This window comes from Hemiscyllium ocellatum, chromosome 17 (genome assembly GCF_020745735.1).
Source record: "Hemiscyllium ocellatum isolate sHemOce1 chromosome 17, sHemOce1.pat.X.cur, whole genome shotgun sequence".
Taxonomy (NCBI): domain Eukaryota; kingdom Metazoa; phylum Chordata; class Chondrichthyes; order Orectolobiformes; family Hemiscylliidae; genus Hemiscyllium; species Hemiscyllium ocellatum.
In genome coordinates this window covers 45851505-45874865 of record NC_083417.1, presented here as the reverse complement: position 1 = coordinate 45874865, position 23361 = coordinate 45851505, and the positions used below count along the sequence as shown (strand labels likewise).

The 23361-nt window shown below is 37.9% G+C and overlaps 1 protein-coding gene across 2 annotated transcripts in view; it reads left to right on the top strand.

Moving 5' to 3' along the window:
• The first annotated feature begins 6543 nt into the window (after positions 1 to 6543).
• Positions 6544 to 23361, top strand: part of tox3 (TOX high mobility group box family member 3) — a 113343-nt gene continuing 96525 nt past the window's right edge. For both annotated transcript variants that reach the window (XM_060837717.1, XM_060837716.1), the window contains exon 1: positions 6544 to 7196. In XM_060837717.1, coding sequence (XP_060693700.1) covers positions 6852 to 7196 — 345 coding nt within the window. In that variant the 5' untranslated portion in view covers positions 6544 to 6851. The remainder of the gene's footprint in view (positions 7197 to 23361) is intronic.

The following is a 23361-nucleotide window of genomic DNA, read 5'->3' as shown; positions in this document are numbered from 1 at the left end:
AATTACTTGCTGTACCTGTGTTTAACTTTTTGTGCTGCATTTAAAAGGACACCCAGAGCCTTCTAATGAATTACGTTGTAGTCTCTATTCACTTAAATAATATTTTACTTTTGCCTGCTAAATAGTACAACCCCACATTTGCCCAAGTTATACTTCAACTGCCAATTTCTTCCCAGCTCACTTAACCTCCTGGATGCACCTCACAACTTACTTTCTTATTTACCTTTGTATCATTAGCAAATTGGACTACAATATAGTTACTTTCTTCATTCAAATATGTGTTGTAAATAGTTAAAGCCACTGATCCATGTGGCACTCCACTAATTACAGACAAATGATCCATTTGTCTTGACTCTCTGTTTCCTCTTATATAGCCAATTCTTTATCAATGCTAACTTATTATCCTTAATCCATTTTCTTTTTAATTCCATTATTGATTATGAGAATTTGTATGTAAAGTGGCTGCTTCATCTCCTACCCTAACACAGTAAATACACTTTAGAAGTATGGCTTCAGCTGCATAGCATATTGTAATACACTGTGATCGTGGAAGGAATTCCATAAATATACTTTTGTATCTTGAAAAGCAATGACAAATCTTAAACCCATTTTGGAATCTGTGTACAGTATACTGTATATGAGTTATGTCTACAGATATCTATGAAGGTCCACATATATGTATTGATGGAAGGGTGTGCTGTTCAAAGCTTGCTACATTTCATGAACAGAGAAACATATTAATGACCTTTTCTCGACTATATACAATAGTTGAAGGCTTTCTAAGATGTATGTTCTTGAGATTTTTCATGCCATAAGTTGGAAAGGGAAAGTAATGAACGGGTGATCATTTGAAAGGAAGGGACAAAGTTATTTCAAAATACTGCCAAGAGGGTTGTTTTGCCGATGGGTGCAGTGTACTCAATATCGTGAGGGAGGATCTTTCCCCTCCGGACTGATGTAGATTGTTATTTGTAGGTAATTGCAACAAGGTAAACTACATTTTTCCTATCTTAAAGCATTTGTACCATGTTTATTTGATCAAAAGTACAATATTTCATGAAAGGTCATTGTTAGGTTTTTATAAAAATGTTATGAACATCATGTTGCTTGAGATAATCCAAAGATGTGCATGTTAGGTGAATTGGTCATGCTAAATTGTCCATAGTATTGAAGGGTGTGTAGGTTAGGTTCATTAGTCAGGGGTACATGTAGAGTAATAGGTTCAGGGGAATGGGTCTGGGTGGGTTACTCTTCAGAGGGTCAATGTGGACTTGCTAGGCCGAATGGCCTGTTTCCACACTTTAGGGATTCTATGATTCTCTGATACTTCTATGAAGCATATTGGAATTAATGTTATAAATCTGGTTAGATCGATTCCTGAGGATTTGATTATATGACTTTTGATCATTGACTTTTGATCATATAACAAGCTCCTGAACAGGCCTGTTGCAGGTGAAGGTTCTATTAAATTTCTGTAAACTCAAAGAAGAGGAATTACCAATATGATGTGTGATCACATGCCATTTGATCTCTTAATCGCGAAATGGCATTGCAGTTCCTTTTAAAGGTTGGGTTCCTTAATTATCTTTTCTTGCAGTTTTGTAAATTGTATTACTTCAAAAGTTTATATTGGCTTAACATGCTGAAAAATGTATCCTATTGGAAAGGGTGATAACTAAGTGGAAGAGAGGATGCTAAGGAATTTTAAAATGTAAAGTAAGATTCTAATCCAGCCAATGTTTAGCTTCATGAAGGTAGATTGGGAGCAGGTAAGCAATGTATTCTCAGTAGTTGGGCAAGTCACTGAAATTGTTCAAAGAGGCTCCAATCAAGTTAGCCCATGATTTTAATAAAGGGTGGAGTAGGATACAGGGGATGAATGGATCCCTTCCGTCCCTATTTCGTATCTTTGTTCAAGCTTTGCTGTTCAAGGGATGAGGACATCACTGGTTGGATCAACATTTATTGCCTATCCCTAACTGTCGTTGAGAAGGTCATGCTGAGCTGCTTTCTTTAGCTATTGCAGTCCTTGAGGTGCAAGTACACTCAAAGTTTGTAAGGGAGTTCCGGGACTTTGGCTTAATGACATTGAAGGAATAGCAATATAGTTCCAAGTCAAGATGGTTGGTGGTTTGGAGAGGAACGTGCAGGCGGTGGTGTTTCCCCGCATCTGCTCTGCTTGCCCTTCTCTGTGGTAATGGTCATGGGTTTAGAAGGTGCTGTCATCAGAGTCTGGAGGACATGCTACCATGCATCTTATGCATGGTATGTACTACGACCAGTGGGCATTGGTAGTGAAGGAAGTAAATGCTGAAGTTGCTAGATAGGTGCCAATCAACGGTACTGGATTGTCCTGAAGGAATCAAGTTTTTGAGTGTTGTTGGAGCTGCTTTCAAATGGAAATAATTCCATTTCCTGACTTGTGCCTTGTAGATGGTGGGCAGGATTTGGGGAGTCAGAGGTGAATTACTCACTGCAGAATTCCTAGCTCCTGGTCAGCTCTTATAACCACCATATTTGTGGCTGGTCCAGTTCAGTTTCTGGTCTATGGTAATCCCAGGATATTGATAGTGGGGGAGTTCTGCACTGATGATACAATTAATGTCAAGTGGTGATGGTTGATTCCCTTAATCTGGTCATTGCTTGACACTTGTATGGTGTGAATGCTACTTTGCACTTAATATCTCAAGCCTGAACATTGTCCAGTTATTGCTGTACACCACTTCAGTAGCTGAGTAATTATGAATTTCTGCAGTGTTATCCTGAGACTGAGACAATTGACCTCCAACTACCCATCATTTTTGTGCTATTTATAATGCTGCCTGTCAAAAGGCTTTCTCCAAATCCCCTTCAGTCTAGTTTTTCTAAGGTTCCTCAATGGCACAGTTGGTCAAATACTACCTTGATGTCAAGAGCAATCACTCTCACGTCGCTTATGGAGTTCAGTTCTTTTTTTCATGTTTGCACCCAGGTATGTCATAGAGTCATAGAGATGTACAGCATGGAAACAGACCCTCCGGTACAACTCGTCCACTCCAACCAGATAGCCCAATCCAATCTAGAAATCAAGAATTGACAGAACCCAAACTGAGCATCAGTGAGCTGGTACATCTGAGCAAATGTCACTTGTAAATGACTCCTTCTATCAGTTTGCTGATGATCAAGAGTAAATCAATAGGGCAGTAAATCCAAACAAATCCTTGTTGGATTATCCTCCTTTTTGTGGATAAGTGGACAATTTTCCACATTGTTATAACTGCATTGGATCAGCTTGGCTAGGGGTCTAGCTAGTTCTGGAATATAAGTCTTCAATACTATTGCCAGAACCGTATGAAGACACAGAGCCTTTGTATAATCCAGTGCATTGAGCTATTTTTCAATTTCACATAGAGTGAATCAAATTGGCTGAAGACTGGCATTGATGATGCTTGAGACCTTAAGAAAAGGCTGAAATAGATCATCCACTTGGCACACTTGACTGAAGATGACTGCAAATTCTTCAGCATTATCATTTATTTTGTTTGTCTCCACTGCAAATGATTTTTTACTGTTCACCTGCAGAAATGTCCTTAAGATTCACTCAGACCTTTACTGGATGCCATTTTCATGCAGCATCTTGTCTCTGCAGTTCTTGAGGAAATGCTTGGCCTCATGCACGCATCATCCCCCTATTACACACCCCTCCCCAGTCAGCTGCTACTCTATCCGTTTGCCCTCAGTTCCAATTTTCTGAATCCCTTTCCTCAAATGCACAGTGACTCACTCTTCACAGTGCCTCAATTTCCTATCTCAAAGTTCCTGATCATCTTTTCCAATCCAACCCCACTAATTTCCACTTCATGCCTCTTTCTCTTTCTTACTGAGACCCAGCTTTATCTCCACATGCCAATCTGGTTCTGGTTGACATTAAGCGTGGCTCCTCTCTTTGTGATGATGGAGCATCAACATTACTGAATCACTCATTGGCTTCTCTGTGACTGCAACTGGTGTCAGTTCGGTGTTGGCTGGTAGAACACGGAGACGTGTAATGAGTGAAGTTCTTCAGGACCTCAAATAACTATCTGCAGGAGATTCCTAACCATCTATAACATTTGGTAACACAGTACTGACATAAATATGCATTGAGATAAAAGCAGAAAGATCACGGTCATCAAAATTGTGATCCAGGCTCTGCTTTTTTATCTCACCAGGTTGGAGGTAAGAGCAGTTCAATTGACTTTAGCTCCCTACTGTTACTGCAAAATGCCTTGACCAGTTTGTATCATTGCAAAGCCCCAAAACATTGTTGCTGCTGCTGATGTCCAGTGGAAACTGTACCAATACATCTCTTCACAATGTTTACAATATTCCCTCCTCTTGTTATCATTCCTGGCCTGCTCCCAACATCACACATTGCCTGCAGGATAGAAAAAGTAAAACTGGAGCAGAGCTTGTTGTTCAGCCCTTCTCACTAGAAAGGAACAGGCTTTGAACACATTTATATTAATGCTGCAATTTGTTGAAATCCCTTGGGGGTTCTGGCTGCATCACTGAGGACACCAATTCTTAAAGTTTTTATTTCTCTCAGCCAAGAACTTGAATTTAACCAAAATATCAACAGGGAGGGAAAAACCTGAAGTATTGAATAATTTAGCAACTTGCAAGTCTTCAACAGAAAGCTTGTGCAAATATGACTGATATCTGTGGATATAGAATTTATCACAGAAACAACAAAAATGACAGTCCTGTCAAAATTGCAGGTAATGACAGGTGGCTCCCATATGACATAAAGTGCTCCAGCGATGAAACATGCAGATGAAGCTTTGTAAAAATTTCTTTTTTAACTCCGAAGTTATGCAGGGAAAGGTACTCTCAGGCTACTTGCTGTTGGATGTGTGTGGAGCCAGTACACAGGGTTCAGGTTCAGCAGCCGGGGGGCATTACTGGACCTGGTTTGTGTTTTCCTGTAGCATGGGTGAGGACCCCTTTTATAAACACCTTCCCAAATCCCAGGAGAATCCAAGAGAGAGTTGATGACACTAAAATACATTGTGTGAGGAAAAGGAAATATATTTCCGAATCAACTTTCCTGCAAGATCAGAGCATATTTTGCTGAACACTTCCAAGAAAAGAAAGTTTAACTTTTAATTTTCAAATAAATAATTTCAAATTTTCAATCTATCTCATGATGTTGCAACAGGAGCTAATGTTCACTATGTGAAGAGATGTTTAAGTGAAGCATTTTCTCCACAGCCTAATATCATTCAATATAGAGCGTGAGAGAGGGAGAGACGAGGGGTTTTGAGGTTTTTAGTGTGGAACATTTGATTCAGTAGATATTGTATGAGAGGCTTTCCTGTTCTTATCTAATAAAGATACAAATTGCACAAACTAGTTTGACAGTTCAGCTTTTGCTAGACCTACTCAGAAGCTGGAGGTGATTCCTTCTCATTGGCCATGGGGTGAAGTATACAGCAATCATTCTGCAAGGTCACTTTCTGAGGGGCAATGAGGAGTTACTTGTTTTCATTTGGACCTCCTTAATTGCAGGGATCTGAAACGGAATAGTAATACCTGGGCTATTGGAATTCCAAGAAGAGAGCATGTAGCAGTTTCCAGGACTGATACATCAGTTTTAATTAGGGAAAGGCAGCAATGGTGGCCAACCATTGTTGGTGAAGTCATTCTTTGGAAAGGAATTGTGAAATGACCAAGTAGTGAAGTAGAACAACACATAGAGCCAAACGGTAATGGTAATCTTTAAAAGATCAACTATAAAAAAAAATCAACTGGGGGAGGTGAAGGTAACTGTGATTAGAATCTTTCTTTAATTCAATTCAGTAAGGACTAATTCTAGCTTCTGAAGAAGGGTCACAGATCTCGAAACTTTATCTGTTTTCTCTCGGAGATGCTGCCAGACTTGCTGAGTTATTCCAGCAACGATTGACTTTTTTTTCTTGCGGATTCTCATTCGCGGTCCTCTGTTTTATACTTTTTTTTGGGGGGGTGGGGGTGATTGTTCTTGCAGTCGGTTTTCGCAGCTTTCTTGTACACATCCCTGAGCCCGCCTGGGAATCAGCACCCCCCCCCGCCATACACAAGGTGTCAAGGATCGACACATGCTGTTTCATCTTTACATTTGCTCACAAGTGATTAAATAAAGTTATTGTGGTTGTGATTTCCAACATGTGAAAGTGTCCCTCTGTATTTCTGTCATCGTTTGCGGTCGTTTGGATTCCAAAACGGGGTTCCGGTTGGCCTGAACTTGGAACTGGGGCTGGAATAGCAAATGTGAGTGAGGAAGACAGTGAATCAGTCCACGAGTAAACTAGTTTACTATGGACTGGGGGGGATACAAAGTAATCTTTGCTAGGTGTACACTGAACCTGTGTGTGTGTGTGTATAGTGGCAGCTGCACTGAGTGGGAGTGGTGAGTAAGACTGGGAGTGGCTCATTCTGAAGCTTTCTGTGCTGCCTTTCAGAGGATTTACTTATTCATTATTCTCAGGGAGCACTGTACCACTAGCAGCCTCAGAGCTCTTCAGCGTTTTAGAGTACAAGCTGTGACCGTTGGGTGGAAGACTTGGACTCCTGCTAGTAACCCCTGGCTTTAAATTCTACAAGGACTGCTCTTTAATCTTGCCAGCCCAGCTGGCTGCGTGTGCATGAGTAGATATGGACGGCTGGAAGTACTGTTTTAAGAGTTAACAGGAAAGAAAGCTTGGACCCTCCTCCGTCTCTTACCAAGGACCTAGTTGCTGTTCCAGTTCTTATCAGCACCCCAGATCAGAATCTGCAGTGGGTGAAGCTGGAAAGCATCAGCTTATCAGTGCTGGTCGCGTGGCTTCTTTGTGTACAACAGCTGCTGTTGAATGCATGGGCAAATACAGAGGCTCAGCACTGGCCAGTTAAACACAGAACTAAGGAACACAGGAAATACATGTACCTCTACCTTTTTTAAACGAGATTTAAACTACACAATCCCCAGGGTTACTTCTGTGTATTGCTTATCCCCAATTGAGTTAGCACTAAGTGGATGTAGAAAAGAACCCCATAATACTCAAAGTGATTCATTACTAAAGGGTTGTAATAGTTTATATAAAAAAAAACTCACCATGGATGTACGTTTTTATCCAGCTGCTGCTGGCAACACTATTCCAGGAGATCCTTCCAACCTGGACCTCTCCCAATGCTTGGGCTACTACAGCTACAACAAGGTGAAAATCTTTATTTATCTTCATTGTCTCATTATTTACTCTTAATACTTTGTAAGGGGCAAGGGTTATTGAATTATCTAGTATTAGATTAGTTCCTGTATATACTCTTAACTGTAATGTTTTATTTATTTTAGTGACGAGCTTGTTTTTGTCTTTATGCTTTCATCAGAAACTAATTCCAAGTGGCATAATCATTATTCACCTTTTTAAATTTCTGAAATCAATAGAATCATTGATGGGATTGGCAGCATAATCAGTGAAGCAAAAATCTGATTGCTAACCACCTTCCAAAAGAAAAGAAAGTCCTAAAGATTACAATACCACTGTTTGCAGTATTTTATACTAACATTTGTGAACACATACTGAACATGAGCAGATCATTCATTTTAAGTACATCATTTATTTGAAGATTCAACCTAAAATTAACCAGTTTGTTATGAATGTTTAACTGCTGGTTTTATTAGCTTTGTCATTTTGTCTGTGAACACTAACTGAACAAAGCCTAAATCAGAATGAGTTATTATTTGATGTTCATTTGCACAATTTCATTTAAATCTTAACCAGAATCATTAGAATAAATCTTTCTCCAAATTACTACACTCCACTGTGCTTTTGGCAGATGCAGAATCTGCAGTGAGTTTTGCGTAGAATATTTTATCAACTAAAAGTTTAAAACCCTGTTGCATTTAACATGATTTAATGCTATTGAACATACACTTCCATTGTGCTAGTAACATACTTTCATTATCTCAGTGCTGCGCCCGGATTTGACTTGACTTGTTTACTAGTTGCGTTTACTATCTCTGAACATATTGCTCCATCATTCACTGTTATATACTTAAGAGAAAACACACCTAATTATTGGGTAATAACTGTGAGAAAGTTTTGTTTATCTCTCTCTTTCTACATTCATGCATCCCGTGGCAGCATTATCTCTTGATTCTCTTGTACTGTGTGTCAGAAGACTAATCCTTTTGTACTGTCAAAGCAAGTATTGTTTCAAGTTACTCACATGGCAGACACAAAGCTGTTCTCGTAATCAATATAACAAGTTCCTTTCTAATACAGTCATCATGGCACTGTTGATCTTTGTTGTTGTTGATAACTACATCACTCGTACCAATGGTTAGTACTTCGTTTGGTAAAGAAAATGGTGAGCTCCTCTAGAGTTTAGTAAATCTAAAATGCTTTTATTACACCAATAATGTTATTCTGTTCCCTATTATAGATCTATTGTGATCTGGCAGAGCCACTTTATTGTGTTATTTAGTATATAATTGTGACCCTGCTGAGGAGAAGCTTGTTCATGCTGCCAGCTTCGTTAGAAAGCTGGTTAGTGTGAGTGCTATTCCCAGTTTTAATTGTCTTTAATTATGAGTTCATGATTTTTTTTCTATAGTTAATTATCGAGTGAACCAGCAATAACTCTGAATATTGTACTTCACTGATTTCACTTGAGTGCTGAAACTTGGTCAAAATTGTTTATGATGGCAAGTGCAAATCCTGTAAGATGCAGAATGGTTCACATGCAGCTAAAGTTATTCAAAAAGAAACTCAAAACACCTGTGACTTTATGGCAGCAACCCTGAAATTCCTTCATTTAAAGCAATTGTCTAACCCAATATGGAGATAAGTCATTGGATATAAAATTATAATTCAACTAAATCTTAGGTTCCAACTCTCATTTTTTCCATCTACAACACATTAAGCCATGTAGTATCTGATCTGAGCAGGAACAGCTTAGTGCATATGATTTTAAGCGGATCATTGTTTGAAATGGCTAATGTCATATTTTCTTGGTCCAGGGAATGACCTGCATTGTCAATGTTGTCATGTTCGAAAAACATTTTTGAACATTCAACATTTGTCAAAGTTTTAAAAAACATTGCTGTTTTCACAAATGGTTCTGTAATTAGACTTTTATTTGTAAAAAGTGTACAGCAATGTTTATGCCTATAAGCAACAAGAATCTAAGATGATTTGGTCAATGGAGTTTGATGTTTTTGTGTTTGTGAAGATCTTTATTTCCATTAGTTATGGTTGAGTAAAGCAAGTGGTCCTGACAACAGTTAGGATAACTTTCTTCTAGATAAAACTCTTCACCTGTTAATGATTGATTCTCTTTGGATGACTTGGCTGATCTGTACCAATTATTAACTTTAAACATTACTCTGATATCCTCAGTATTTAAAAGTTTAAAAACCCCTGTCATGAAGTTGATTTGTTTATACTGGCAAGCTATGGGCTAGCATATTCTTACTTGCCCATAGCAATGATTTGTTGAACATGACTCAGTTGTTCAACGCAATCTTCTTGACACTTTTTAAAAGAATTTGTAGTTATGTGTGAAAAACATTTCACACGCAGTGAAGGTATTCACAAAAAACTGTTAACCACAATCTGCCAGCTGTGGATTTTAAGAAGTGCCTGAATAAGGAATTAGTATAGAGAAAGAATAGTAGAACAGCAATGAATGAATGGGGCAGAATATAATTGTGATTAGTGTGCAAATACTTATGCAAATTATTTTGCACCTCTTTGTGTTTTTGGTTTGAAATGTATTCTGTGACTTATAAATCGATATAAGTCATTCACATTCCAGATCTTCTGCAAATAACTGATTCCATTGCAATCTGAATGCATCTCGTCCTTCAAGAAAATAATGAAGTCTTGGGCCGCGATCACTTGTTGTTCAGTATTAGGACAGTGGCATTTTGGAAGTTGAATATCTTTTTTAGAAATTACAATAAGGGAGTTAAGTAGATTCTGTTTTTTTTATGTTGAATCTTAAAAATTGCAGGTGATACAAGACAAGGAAGTTAGTGATAGTCTTCAGGAAGACGTTAAACTGGTGGAATGGGCAAACTTGTGGCAAATACCATTTAACACAGAATCATGCAATGATGCATTTGGTAGGAAGGACATGGAGTGACATTATAAACTACAGCGTACAATTCTGAAATGAATGCAGGAGAAGCGGAACCTAGGTGTAAATGTGCACAAATTTATGAAGGTGTCATGGCACATTGAGAAAATAGTCAGAAAGTCATATTGAGTCCTGAGCTTTATTAATACAGGTTAAGAGTACATAAGTTATGATTTAAGCTTTAGAACACTGCTTTGGCCTCAGCTTGAGTATTATGTTCAATCTTGCCATCGTATTCTAGGATGTGAGGTGTTAGAAGGGGTGCAGAACAAATTTGAGAATGGCTCCAGAGATGAGGGACTTCAGTTACATGGATAGATTGGAGAAGCTAGAGGTGTTCTCCTTTTGGAAAGGGAATTTTGAGGAGAAATTTCATAAGATGTTCAAAATCATGAGCCGCCTTAACAACTTTGGTTGGGCAAAAATGTTTCTGTTGTCTGCTTGAAAAGGAGAAAATGCTAATTTAAAGTGATTGGTAGAAAAAAAACAAGTGTGATGTAGGAAAACTTAATTTTATTCAGTGAGTGACTATATCCTGGAATGCACTGCAGACAATGTGATTCAGACAGATTCGTTCATGTCTTTAAATTAATAGAATGGGCACCTGAATGCTACATGGAAAAGATTTACTGGGTTACAGTGAGCAATTAGGTGAGTGGGATTAGCTAACGTACTCTTCCTTAAAGTCTCCACAAGGCAAATCTGTGATGCATTCATATTATGTACGTACTTTGATTCCAATTCTGCCAAGTAAATAAAATAATTTACTTAGGGCCCAATATTATATTCAAGATGGAACATTAGGGTGTCTGTCAAAGGCTTTCATTCAAGTTCATTGTTTTCCAGGCAGTTATGAGAAAATCGGGACTTCTTTGCCAAGATAGATAAAAGGAGTTGAGATGCAGATCAGTCGCGATGTAACTGAATGGTGAAAATGCCTCAAGAGGCTGGATGATCTACATCTATTCCAAGACCAGTCCAACCCCATGCTACCTTTTTGTTGGGAAGGACAAGAGGTGGAGTCAAACTTTTAAATCACATCCCTGGTTTACTTGCCAGAGTACGCAGTGGTGAGGATTGAATCAAAAGTACATATGTGTCGCTTGAGAAAACAAATACGATCCTAACCCTGATAGTTAATTTCTGTAGGTTTGCAGGAGGACTGTTTCACAACCTATAATTTTTCAAGGTAGTTATTAAAAGACCTTTGGAAAACCAGTTGACAAGAGGAAGTGTTTGCAGGGCAATTTGCAGATTGGCATCGAAATGAAAGTAATCATTCTTAATCAATGAAAAGATGGATTGCAGAGCAATGTGTAATGTTGGATGCATTAAGAATGTATCCTCCGATTTCTGTCACTGTGTTTAGACATGTGTAAGTGTATTAGAAATTGAGAGAATCTGCTTTATTATTTCACAAGAAGCAACTGAATGAATTCAAAGGCTAGTGTCTGCAGCTGTGTTGAGTTAATCATCCAACCAGTCATTAGATACCTTCAGGGAAAGGATTTGTTAATATATCTAGGTATAATAATTCTGATTTAGTTTAATCAATGTGGTTTAATTTGACATCAGAGGACACACTATATCATAGATACTGACAAAATGGAACACATTTAAACATTACTGTTGACCGTCATTTCTTTGCTCTGAATTTATTTACCATCTTATCATCAAAACCGTTCCTGATTTGTTGTTTAACCAAAAGCCAATGAGATTTTTAATTTGCTAGGCTGTTGTGAATTAAAATCTACTCAAACAAATTTGGCTTTGGCAGAGATTTGCTTAAAAATGTTCTTAAATAACTCTGAACATCTCGTTGCAGGAATATTTAAATATTACATGCATTAAATATGACTCCAGAGAAATGGAGCTGGGGTTTAATTCAAATTCTGAGGAGACGGTCAAAATAAAATCTGCTGCTGTACAGCAGAGGATTGTGTTATACTATTTGTAAGTGCTTCGAACATTATGATTTATTGCAGAAATGAAACAGAGTTATTGAACAAAATGAATGAAGTAAATAAGCAGAATTTTAATGAAAAGCTACCTTATTAATTTGGTCCAAGCTTGCTTTTTTATGCATAAAATAACAATATCCTGTTCAACTTGGATTCTCTAATCATAGAATAAATTAAAATGTTTTATTTTCACAGTTTGCTATTTAACCAGCATGAGGTAATCAGCATCATCCTCCAGCCACTTTCTGTGCTGCATAATTTAAACAAAGAGGCAAGTGCTCAGCTGTGTCTGAGAGACAAAGCTGGAAAAACACAAGTGATTTATGTGCTTACAATCTTTTTAGTGTGTATTGATTTGACTGTTACAATCCATAAACTGCCTGTATCAACTTAGTCCTGAAAATTACCTCAGAAAATCTTATTCAGGATTGATAACACAAAAGTGTATTGTGACACAGGAAAATATTTTCTCTCACATTAACTTTCCGTTTTCTTAAAAGTAATGCATAAAGGAAAATTGCGCATAGAGTTTGAATTTGGCCATTCTAATAAAATGGGTGTTTTCTTCCTTTCACTCATCCTTATTATATTCATACATTCTGCATTGTTCACAAGTTAGGACTTGAAGGTTTGTTCTGTCTGCCCATTTTCTTTGTAACCAGGATTAATTACAAAATCATTCCACCTCTGTAAGGATAGAATGGATCTAAATTGAGGACAGGTGGATAAATGAGGAATATATTCAGCAGGTTGAATATGCTGACTATTTTCCATCCTTTTCTTTAACGCTGATAACATAGCACTACAACTGGGGCAAAACTCCATGAAAAAACTGAGAAAACAAAATTGGTTGTAAAAAGAGTGTAAAGGAAATAATCTTGCCTCTTGTATTCTGCTGAAGATCCACTTTCAATCATATTAACTGCACTATGTAATATGCAAACTACAGAGCATGAAACAAGTGAAGTCATGTATACATTTTCAGCTGTCAGTCATGTGTTTTACACTGCCTGAAACCTAAAGTTGTTCAGTAAGTATTTAGAACTCTCCAAATGTACTAGTACTATATCGTTGAGTACTGTTGTTGAATGTGAAATCAGAAAAGTGTTTGAACAATTAATGTGTTTCTTTTTATGATGAAATAGTTCTGTTTGTAACTGTTTCCTCTGGGAAATGAGTATTTTAAAAGAACCCAAAGTCCAAAGTATAAGGGGCCCTATCCTTCAAAGTTTTATAATAATGTGCACGTTTTCCAAATTATGGAGGGGGGAAGGGCTGATAGTAGTTTGATTTCTTTGTTCTGGCCCCTGGCATACCTTTTGGTAACCCTGGTTACACAAGAGTTTGCAGGAGAATGATTTGTCACAGCATGGCACTGTATTTGAAACCACATATGCATAAGTGGTTTAAAATGGCATTTTTCTGCATCAGTTTCTCCACTGTGGCTACTGAAATGATTTTTAATTACAGGCTAGTATGGAACAGTAGTAATAGAAGTACCTGACCCCAGTGTCATCTGCCTCAGTGCTTGCTGTCAATGATTATGTTTACTGCATTGAGTATAATTTAGGCATTAGTGGACCAGAGCAATTTCTGTAGTTGGCAATTGTTTAGATTTTTTTTATTCTGAAGTTCAATTGGAATTACCAGCTGTTCTAACATTTTGATCAATAATTGTACACTTGTTTAATTTTTACCACAAGTGCTTGCAGCAGTTAAGTGTGGCTATAGAAAAGGTAATTTGTTTTCAACAGGATATGAGTAAAAGTGCTTTACTGAATAAATACATTTCTCACTAAAATCCTGTACCTTTTTGAAATAGGACCAGAGTTTGAAACTTTTTTTCTTAGTACTGAATTTTTTAATGTGCAATTGAGTGGACCTCAACATGATTTTATAAAATAAAGGTGCAGCAATCTGTTGAAAAGACCATTAAAGCTACAACTACAAGTTCATTTATTCTGAAAACCTGCTATAGTAAAAGTATTGATATGAACTTCACTTTATATTAATCCTAGTCAAGGGCATAACTTTCAGCTCTAGTTGATGTGCTTAAGGGGTTTTGCAAAAGACTGATTTAAGTGGCTTGATGTGACGTCCCATCAATTTTTGTATCAAAGGAACCTGTATCTTGTGCATTGAACTGGTAATACCACTCCCACACAAGAACAAAGTTTGGCAGAGGACAAGATGGTGGTGTTATCTGGGTTTGAATTTTGGATTAGTACAATGAGTTCTCAATCCCATAGAACAGCGCTTTTTGATTACTATTAAACTCCAGTGAAATATCGATTTATTTATTGGAAATTACAGTTAAATTGTGGAAAATGGCTCAGTACATCTGGTACAAAGTAATTTATTCCACTTGCATTTCTGAGCAGAAGTGGTGATTTCAGCATAACCTGCACAGTCATAAACTGGCAGGATTAGGTCAGACATTGGTTTGATAGTCAGCCTGATTTGAATTTCCCCTGATTTTTGCTGTGTGTAAATATAATGTGTGACCACATCCCTTACCTGTTTTCTATCAAGTGATTTCATGTAAAATTATCCCCAAAGCTTTAGCTTGTGATCCCCAGACTCTGAATAAAGAGGTTTAAATTAGGCTGTTATAAATGGCAAGTCTAAATTCTCTGAGCATTATCAGCTAGAAAGAAAGGTGCAGCAACTTCTCCAGTCTGAAGCATTAATGCTGTTTCTCTCTCCACAAATGCTACCTGACCTGATGAGTATTTTGAACATTTACTACTTTTATTTCAGATTTACAACATCTGCAGTACTTTAATTTTGTGCAGCACATGTTTTGGCTGGTAATTTAAGAATACCAGTACCTGAAAAGAGTCTGAAAAACTGCCAGTAGGATTCTAGGCTATTATGTACAGTAAAGATTATCATGATTCAGACTGAATCTAGTCTCCATGGGGATTGCAATATAAACAGGGAAATTACTGGAATTTGTACTGAAGCATTTCTGCAGAATTAAGTAATTGATATGTTCAGCGATGTTGCTAATGTATATGGAAGAATTGTTACATTATTAAAACATACTTAACATTTATCCTAAAGCTAATTTTATTTGTCTTGCCAGAAGGCTGAGACTGTGTATTACTGTTGCCTCACGCTATATGTGCTGGACAAAGACAATAAATGGGCAAGCTCTAAAGTACATTTAGATTGGTGTTGGCTGCTGTACTATGTTGTCAGTTAATTGAAAAAAAAATTACTGTCTTCTATAGTGACAGTGAACATAAATGGTTTGCTTCCCAGAGTATGGTATGAAACACAGCTTGTTTCTTTGTGATTGAAAATGGTTCAAATCCTCCTAGGCGACTGGCATTGACTTTTAGAGCCCTGGACATATGGTACAGTAAATGATTTGTATTTACAGTACTGCCAGGCCTAGGTATCATGTTTCATAAAGGCAGTGTTTTGTAACAGTGCCCTGGTTTGTATTCCCAGTTCTCTCTTCGTTGTGCCATGTCTCGGTATCCAACTATTCAGGCGGCCATTATCTTTTACAAATCATTGCATCTGTTATCTTCTCAGGTTGCTATTGACAAAGGATAGAGGCTCAACTGCCTGCGAACTCAGTTACCACCTTATTTATTCAATCTACGCTGGCTGCCTGACTAAATATGGCAACTTTTTAAAAATTAAATCATTAAAAATAACAAATGCAGTATTTTTAAGAAAATGTCAAATGCATTAGCTTCCATTTGCTGTGTCAGTTTAATTAACAATATGGATTTGATGTTTTGGCAGTGTTGAAGAAACCCGGTTGCTTTTTCCCATGACAGATTTGTACGAGAAATCTGAAGACAATGCAGAGAATGTTTTTTTGGATTATTGTATGCTCCTGAGGAATGCCACAGCAGCAATTGTTGCAGTTTTGAGGGCATGTCGGCAGATGTAGTAAGGAGCAGTAAATAAACTTTCGTGCTGCTTGAATAACTAGTGTTTACTGGGTCCAGAGTCAGCAACAGCTTCTATCATTCACACGGTATGCTTTGAAAGGTTATATTTGAATTAACTTTTTTATTTAACAGTACTAAATACTATAAACCCTAAGTGTTGCCCTGGAGTCCCAATTAGTTGTCCTACAGGACATTTTGTCATATGCTTATTTTAAATGTTATTTTGAATGTATTCCAAAAGCCCTGTTGCGTTCATCTGCATAAACCTTTTATTTTTTAAAGAAAATTGTTTGTCAGCTCTTATGAGGGAAGTTTGGTCAACATAAAATCTTTGAAATATATACTGATACAGGTCATTCTGCTATAAAGCGAGTTTCATCAACGTGAGTTTGCTTTAACATGATCAACGAATTGGGAACACTGTTTCTAAAGCGCAGACTTTTAAAATGTGTTTTGGCTGTAACACGATTACATCGCCAACACTTCAAACGCTGTTTCTAACGCATTATTTTTTTCTATAACGCGTTATAGAAGAACTGACTGTACTTAATATCAGTGAGAACAAAAATACTTTATTATACAAATGGATTCCCCCTTCATTCACTTTCTGAAAACTCCATTTTAAAGAGAGGCATGAGCACATTTAAAGTAACTTAAGTACAGACAATTAACCATTTATTAAATAGCACTGAAAAGTAATATGAATCAATTAAGCCTTTGTCTATTAGAATTGCAAATAATCTACTTCGAGTCTAAAGTATATTATACATTCAGTCATCTCTTCAAATAAAAATAAAAAAAGTAATTTAACAGAAAAGGTATGAATTACAGCCTTTTGTTCACTTCATAATGGATGGGACGATCTAGAGAATTAAATGCGCTGTCAGGCAAGTTATGGATATCTTTGTTTTCATTGTAAGCGTCAAATGTACTGATCGTAATCAGTCAAATGTTGGGTACCTGGAAACTTCTGTAGATGATAGCTAAATTTAATTTCTGAAAAATGCAATTTTCATCTATTAACAAGGCGTTTCAGAAATAAACTTGTTGATCTCACCTTCTAAAAATAGATGACTGCTTCCAAATGAGAGTTGAAGGTACAAATCGGGCAACAAAGTAATTAACATAAATAATACGTTTATGATGTTCCTTTAAGTTAACATAAATATATATTAGACATAAGACATCATTATTTCTGTTAAGATATAACATTTAGAGCCATGTTATAATATCAAGATGATTTGGGATATCAGATATCATTGTGCTAAAAGAATCTTAACGAATTCAGATGATAATAATGACTATCCTGATTAAAAAGGATAGAGACAAAAGTTTATATAAAGGTTTTCTTACAAGATATTTCAAATAATAAAGGCATAGATGGAAATTTATCTCTTTAAGCTCCTCAACTGTCTCTCTAAACACACTAAACAAAGTTTTATGTGATCTCGAGCATATTAATTCATGTAGAGAACAACCTTTGCAGATGAGAAAAGAAAATCACTCAAAAAGTAGGATAATCAGCATTTGATGAAGTAGGAAAGTACAATTCAGACTTCAGTAGTCCTTGGTCAAATCAGAATCTCTGGGGACTTGATAGATTTTGGTCTTTTCAACAACAGAAACCATTGTAATATATTGTTTCATGCAACCAGCTAAACAAGTTTACATGTTTTAGCCAAACAATCATTGAAACAGAAACTCTGAGCAGGAGTAGGCCCTTTGTCCTGTTTAGCCTACTCTGTTATTTGAAATGATCATGGCTGATCCTCCCATATCCTTTGAAATATAATAAAAATTCCTCTCTCTCTTTCCTTCTTGAATATGTTCAGCCATATTCTCCTGTGGCACTGAATTCCACAAGTTCATTACTCATCGAGTGAAGAAATGTTTCATATTTTCAGTTCTAAGTAGTCTACCCTGTATCCTGAGATTGTGTCCATAGGTTCTACACTTCTCAAACAGGAAAAACATTCTCCTGGTGTAAAGTCTGCCTAACCTTGTTAGGGTTTTATCTTTAACGCAGATCTATACCCACCTGTCATCCAGAACATGATTTCCTTCCTCTGTGCTGACTGAACAGCCAACCCATTTTCAACTATTCAAGTGTTTCATTAACAACCTACTTGGTATCAATCTCTCTCCAGTTTATCAGGAGTTGTCTCCGTTGTATACCTATTCTTTTTCTCTCTCTGGCCTCCATCTCCCTGTATTCTATTCAGTCCTCACACCTCCACACCACCACATTATCAGCATAAATGCTACCCTTTCCCAGGCATCTTCAGTTCTGCTGAAAGTTCACTGGAATTGAAGCATTAACTCTATTCTTTCAACAGATACTGCCAGATCTGTTGTGTTTCTCGAGCATTACTGTTTTTGTTTCAGATTTCCAGCAGCTGCAGTACTTTATTTATTTTAGTCACTGCCTGCACCTTGGAAAAAGACCCACATTTTCCTGTTGTCTGTCTCCTGCCCACATGATGATGTACTGGTGTGGACAGGAAGCAGAGAGTGGGGAAAAAAATGGGTCTTTTTCCAGTGACTAAAATAAACATAAAGGCACTTGGAATTACTGCAAGACCTTTCCTGGGGAACTTGGTATCTAAACTTTGGAGGAAATATCTCGGGCAACGATTCCTCGTCCTGCTCTAGAAGATTCCTGAGATGAGCCCCTTGTAGCAGCGAAAGCTTTTGTAGCATTTTTAATGAGGTGACCTCTCCCTGACCCCATATTCTTTGGGTTCAGTGCAGGAGGACAGTGGGCTGCGTCTGGCTCAAACTAGAATTGAAAGCCAATGGACTTTCAGGGATACTACTCACCCTTACAATAGGAAAGGAACGTTGGATACTTTTTGAAGCTCAAGCGAGCCATTCCTAAAGCCATGAAGGTATCTGATTTTAGAGGTCTCTTTATTGAACAGTGTCTGGACAGCAACAGTTCAGTTAAAGTTTGTTGCCCATTGAGTTATTGTATGATGAAAGTTAAGAACTTGGACTTTATTTGAAGGGTGACAGAAATGATGAGATTAGGCATGCCTGGAGCTGACTATTTTATAAATTTAAGTTAAAATCTAATCAAGAAAAATGAAAAGGTTTAGTGGCAACTATTGCTCTGCACTGCTTATGGCATTGTGAGGAAAAATAATAATCTATTTAAGTTCAGGTGCAATTTTATACACTAAGGTTTTGTGTAATGAAATACCATTTATCCTGACAAAATTTCACTATATCAGGGACAAGCTGATTAAGCTGCCCGTGGACATTAATTTACAGACCAACACAGAAGTCAAAACTAGATCAACATTTACAGAGTAAAGGCAATACATTACTCAAGGCAGTTGAAGGGGAAAACACATTAGAAGAAGATTTATATGTTGTACAAAGCCAAATAAATGAGTTGTCTCAGAAAGTCAATGTAATAATAAAATGAGCACTGCAGGAAGAACTGTTGAGAAACACAAATCACAATTTGCCTTTGGAATGGAGGAAAAGGAAGCTCTAAACTTGCTGGAAACCTTTTTAAAGGTACTCTCACTCACAATAACAAGAACCTTTGCCCCCATATCATTTCTGATTAATGTTCAAACTTAGTACTCTGTCAAAATTCATTCAAAATATTTTTACTATACCCAAACGTTCAATCCATTTTAATTTGTTGTGAGTCAGAACTCAAAACATTGAACTATTTACTAAAGGAAAAAGTAGGATTTGCGAATCATCTAATTTCAGGCAAAAAACACTGCGATGACTAAAAGGTTTATGGGCAGAAACCTTATCACTTAAAAATCTGGGTGGCAAGTTGTACCACTGTTGTCATTTTTCATAGAAGTTCTTCTGGGTTATAAAAGTGTTGCTGTGTTACTTTCATTTTTAAAATTCTATACTTAATGTACTTTTGGGGCCAAAATTGGGTAGGCCTTACAAACACACGGAGGGATTGCTATAATCCCATGTCCCTTCAATTTAGGCAGCAAACCAACTTTACTTGAAGATTCATGCATGTGGCCAGCATGACACTTAGTGTCCATTGGCTGCACAGTTCAGGAGGTGGTTCAAAATCAAACCTTCCTGTCTTCATCGAAATGAGCCTGCATTGATTGATTTGATTAATTAAAGGGAAGATTGTGTGACTGGAGCAGCTGCTGCCCTTTGTTCAGGAAATGAATGTGATCTCCATCAGAAGGAAAAATGAAGCAACATGAGCGAAAGCATTTCTGAGGTTTTTAGACATTGCACTGGAGACCATGGTAGAGGAGGTGAGCTGTTAGGAGAAAACTCTTGTTACCGGCGGGGGGGGGGGTTCAGGACACCCTCCTAAGATGTTCATTTAGAACATAATAGAAATAAATAGCCATGGAGGCCAGTGGTAGGAGTCAAGCCTGAGCACCAGGCTGGGGTTCACAAGGATTGGCGTTACTGCAAGACCTTTGCAGGAGAACTTGACATCAAAATCTTGGAGGAAGTAGCTCAGCAAGAATTTCTGGTCCTGCTCGTGAAGATGCCTGAGATGAGCACTGAGTGACCGCGAAAGCTTCCATTGTGTTGTAATGAGCTGACCTTGGCCTGACCCCATATATTTTGGGTTCAGTGCAGGCGGTCAATGGGACCTTCCTGCCTCTTAAACTAGGATCAGAGGCCAATGGATTTTCAGGGATACTACATTTCTCATCCTTTACAATAGAAAAGAACCTTGGATAGTTTTTGTAGCTCAAGTGGACTGTAGCTAAAGCCTTGAATGTACATGTCCCTTGGGAGTGGCTGTGATTTCATATAGTGTACACGTTTTGACTTCTCTTTGGAGAACAACATTTATCCTCCCTGCCCAACCACTCCAGCAATGCCCTTGGTGTTGACTGTGAGACAACCAACCCAGACTGCACTGATCAAACCGAAACAATGTGGTTTACAGTTGGACTGTTCTGGCCCAAAGCTGCTTGAGGTCCTTCAGTTATTAATGTTGTTTGGAATGTTTGCTTTGGGCCCAAGGTAATACTGTGATGGTCAATAATAGAGGGGAAGAAAACTGTGATGATCTGGAAATTAATTTGTTCTATTTGAGAAGCACTCAAATTAGCTTTTTTAAGGGCAATCCAGGCAGAAAGGAAATGTCCAGATTGCCTCCTTCCTTCCTCATCTTTGTTTGTACTCCTCAGCTGTTTTTCTGTAATTGACTGCAAAGACTGTCCTATTATGATGGTGAGGCTGTGCCACATGAAGCACACCATCATTTATCTTGAGACTTGTTCAACTGAGTGTTTCCATGTTCTTCCTGAGTGGATCAGGTAGCTGAATTATTGGTTCGGAATATCAGTAACAAGACAATATGACTTTCGTTATGTGTCCACATGCATATGAAAGCCATCAGCCATACTGTTAAGGGTGTATAGCCCTTGTTGCTCTTTGATTTGCCTAGATGACTATAATACAACCAGCACAATGGTTTGCTAAAGAATGAAGGCAGCTTGCTTACTGACAGAATAACAAAGTTGCTGGCCACTGTGAATATATATATATATATTACCAGGAAAATAAATTGTAGAGTCTGAGTGGGCGTATCCTCGGCGTTCGGAGGTCACGTGGTCCTCTGATGCGTGCGCAGAGGATGATCACATGATGCTCCAAGACGCGGGCGCGGTCACGTGGTCTCCCTGTTTCTCGTTCCGTAAGAGTGCCGGGAGGTCATGTGATTGGCCGTTTCGCGCCCCGGAAGTGTGCGAGTCTGCCGTTTCGCGCCCGAAAGGAGGCCGCGTGGTGCTCCTTTTCAGAGACAAAGGAGGTTCACGTGGAATCGGACATCCGGGAATGGAGTCACAGCAACAGCCAATTAGAAGACAACTTCACTTGAGTGATGGTATGATGTTTTGTATGGTATAAAAGACTGTGTCAGAGACAGATATACGTCTTTTGTTCTTTCTGAACTGACTGACTGAGTAGTTTGTCAGGGACAGAAAGGTTTAGACCCAGAGCTCTGTATACTTTATCCACTTACAATTTTAGTTTTATTCTATCAGTAAGATTAGATATTTTTCCTATTGCTTTATTTAAAGAGCACGCAGAACTTGGCTCACACATAAAAGATAATAAGTTTGTAGATTGAGCCTAAAGTCCGTCACCACACAGCAGCTGGATGTTGAGAACTCGGAATTCCTTTCCGGCAGTGTTGACAGGCTGTTCCTGCAAATTTCTGTGCTTGCAACCAGTGGCATCCTGGGAAAGCCAATAATCCTCGTGAAGGCACATCTTTTGCTCCAGCTCCTTTTCTCTGGCATTCAGGAATTAAATCAATTTGTCCCTCTTCAAGCAGCCTCTGAGATCTCCCTTACCTGACATTGGATGGTAAACCGCTAGGGATTGCAAATATCATCTTGGAACAAACAAGGTGTCATGGTCACCAAAATAACCATTGGCGATTTTCATCCTGGCCCTACTCACGAGTTGTGGTTATAGCATATTTAAAGATTTCAATGAGCGTGTTCTTTCTGAAGAAGTGAGCATCATTTCTATTGAAAGTAAGGCTGGAGAATTAACAAGGGAAAATAAGGCAATGGCAAACAAATTGAATGGGTATTTTGCACCAGTCTTCACTAGAATATTTAAGGATCATTCCTTGATTTTGGATACTCCTATTAAGTTGGAAGATAGCAGATGTAACTAACTCCTTTTTATTCAGAAAGGAAGGAACAATGCAAGCAGAAAACTATAAGCCAGTTAGCTTGACGTTTTGTCATCAGAAAAAAAAGTTAGCTGTTATTAATTAAGTTACAGCAAGGCATTTGGATAAGGCAGAGCCAGCATGGATTTTTGAAGGGAAACTGTGTGTTTTGACTAATCTAATCTGTTAGAATCCTTTTTAAGTAGGTTACACATGTTATGGATAGAGGGGGACCAGTGGATATACTGTACTTGGATTTCCAGAAGGCATTTTATAATGTTCGAATCCAAGTTTATTGCAGAAAATAAAACATCATGGTGTTGTGTGTAAACCATATGTGGATAGAAGATTAGCTGGCTGACAGGAAGTATGCAGTTGGGATAAATGGGCCCTTTTTCAGATTAGCTAGGTGTAGCGAGTAGTGTGGTGTAGGGATTGGTGCTAGGATCTCGGCTATTTATAATTTAGATAATGACTTAGCTGAAGGGACACCAGGTCACATAGTTGCCAAATTTGCTGATGACACAATTAGGAAAGTAAATTGTGCGCAAGACATTGAGGAGTCTACACAAAGATGTGGAAAGGCTAAGTAAATAGGTAAAGATTTGGTGAATGGAATATAGCGTAGGAAAATTAGAAATTGTCCATTTTTGGCTGGTAAAATAAAAAAGAATATTATCTCCATGGTGAGAGGTTGCAGATCTCTGAGATG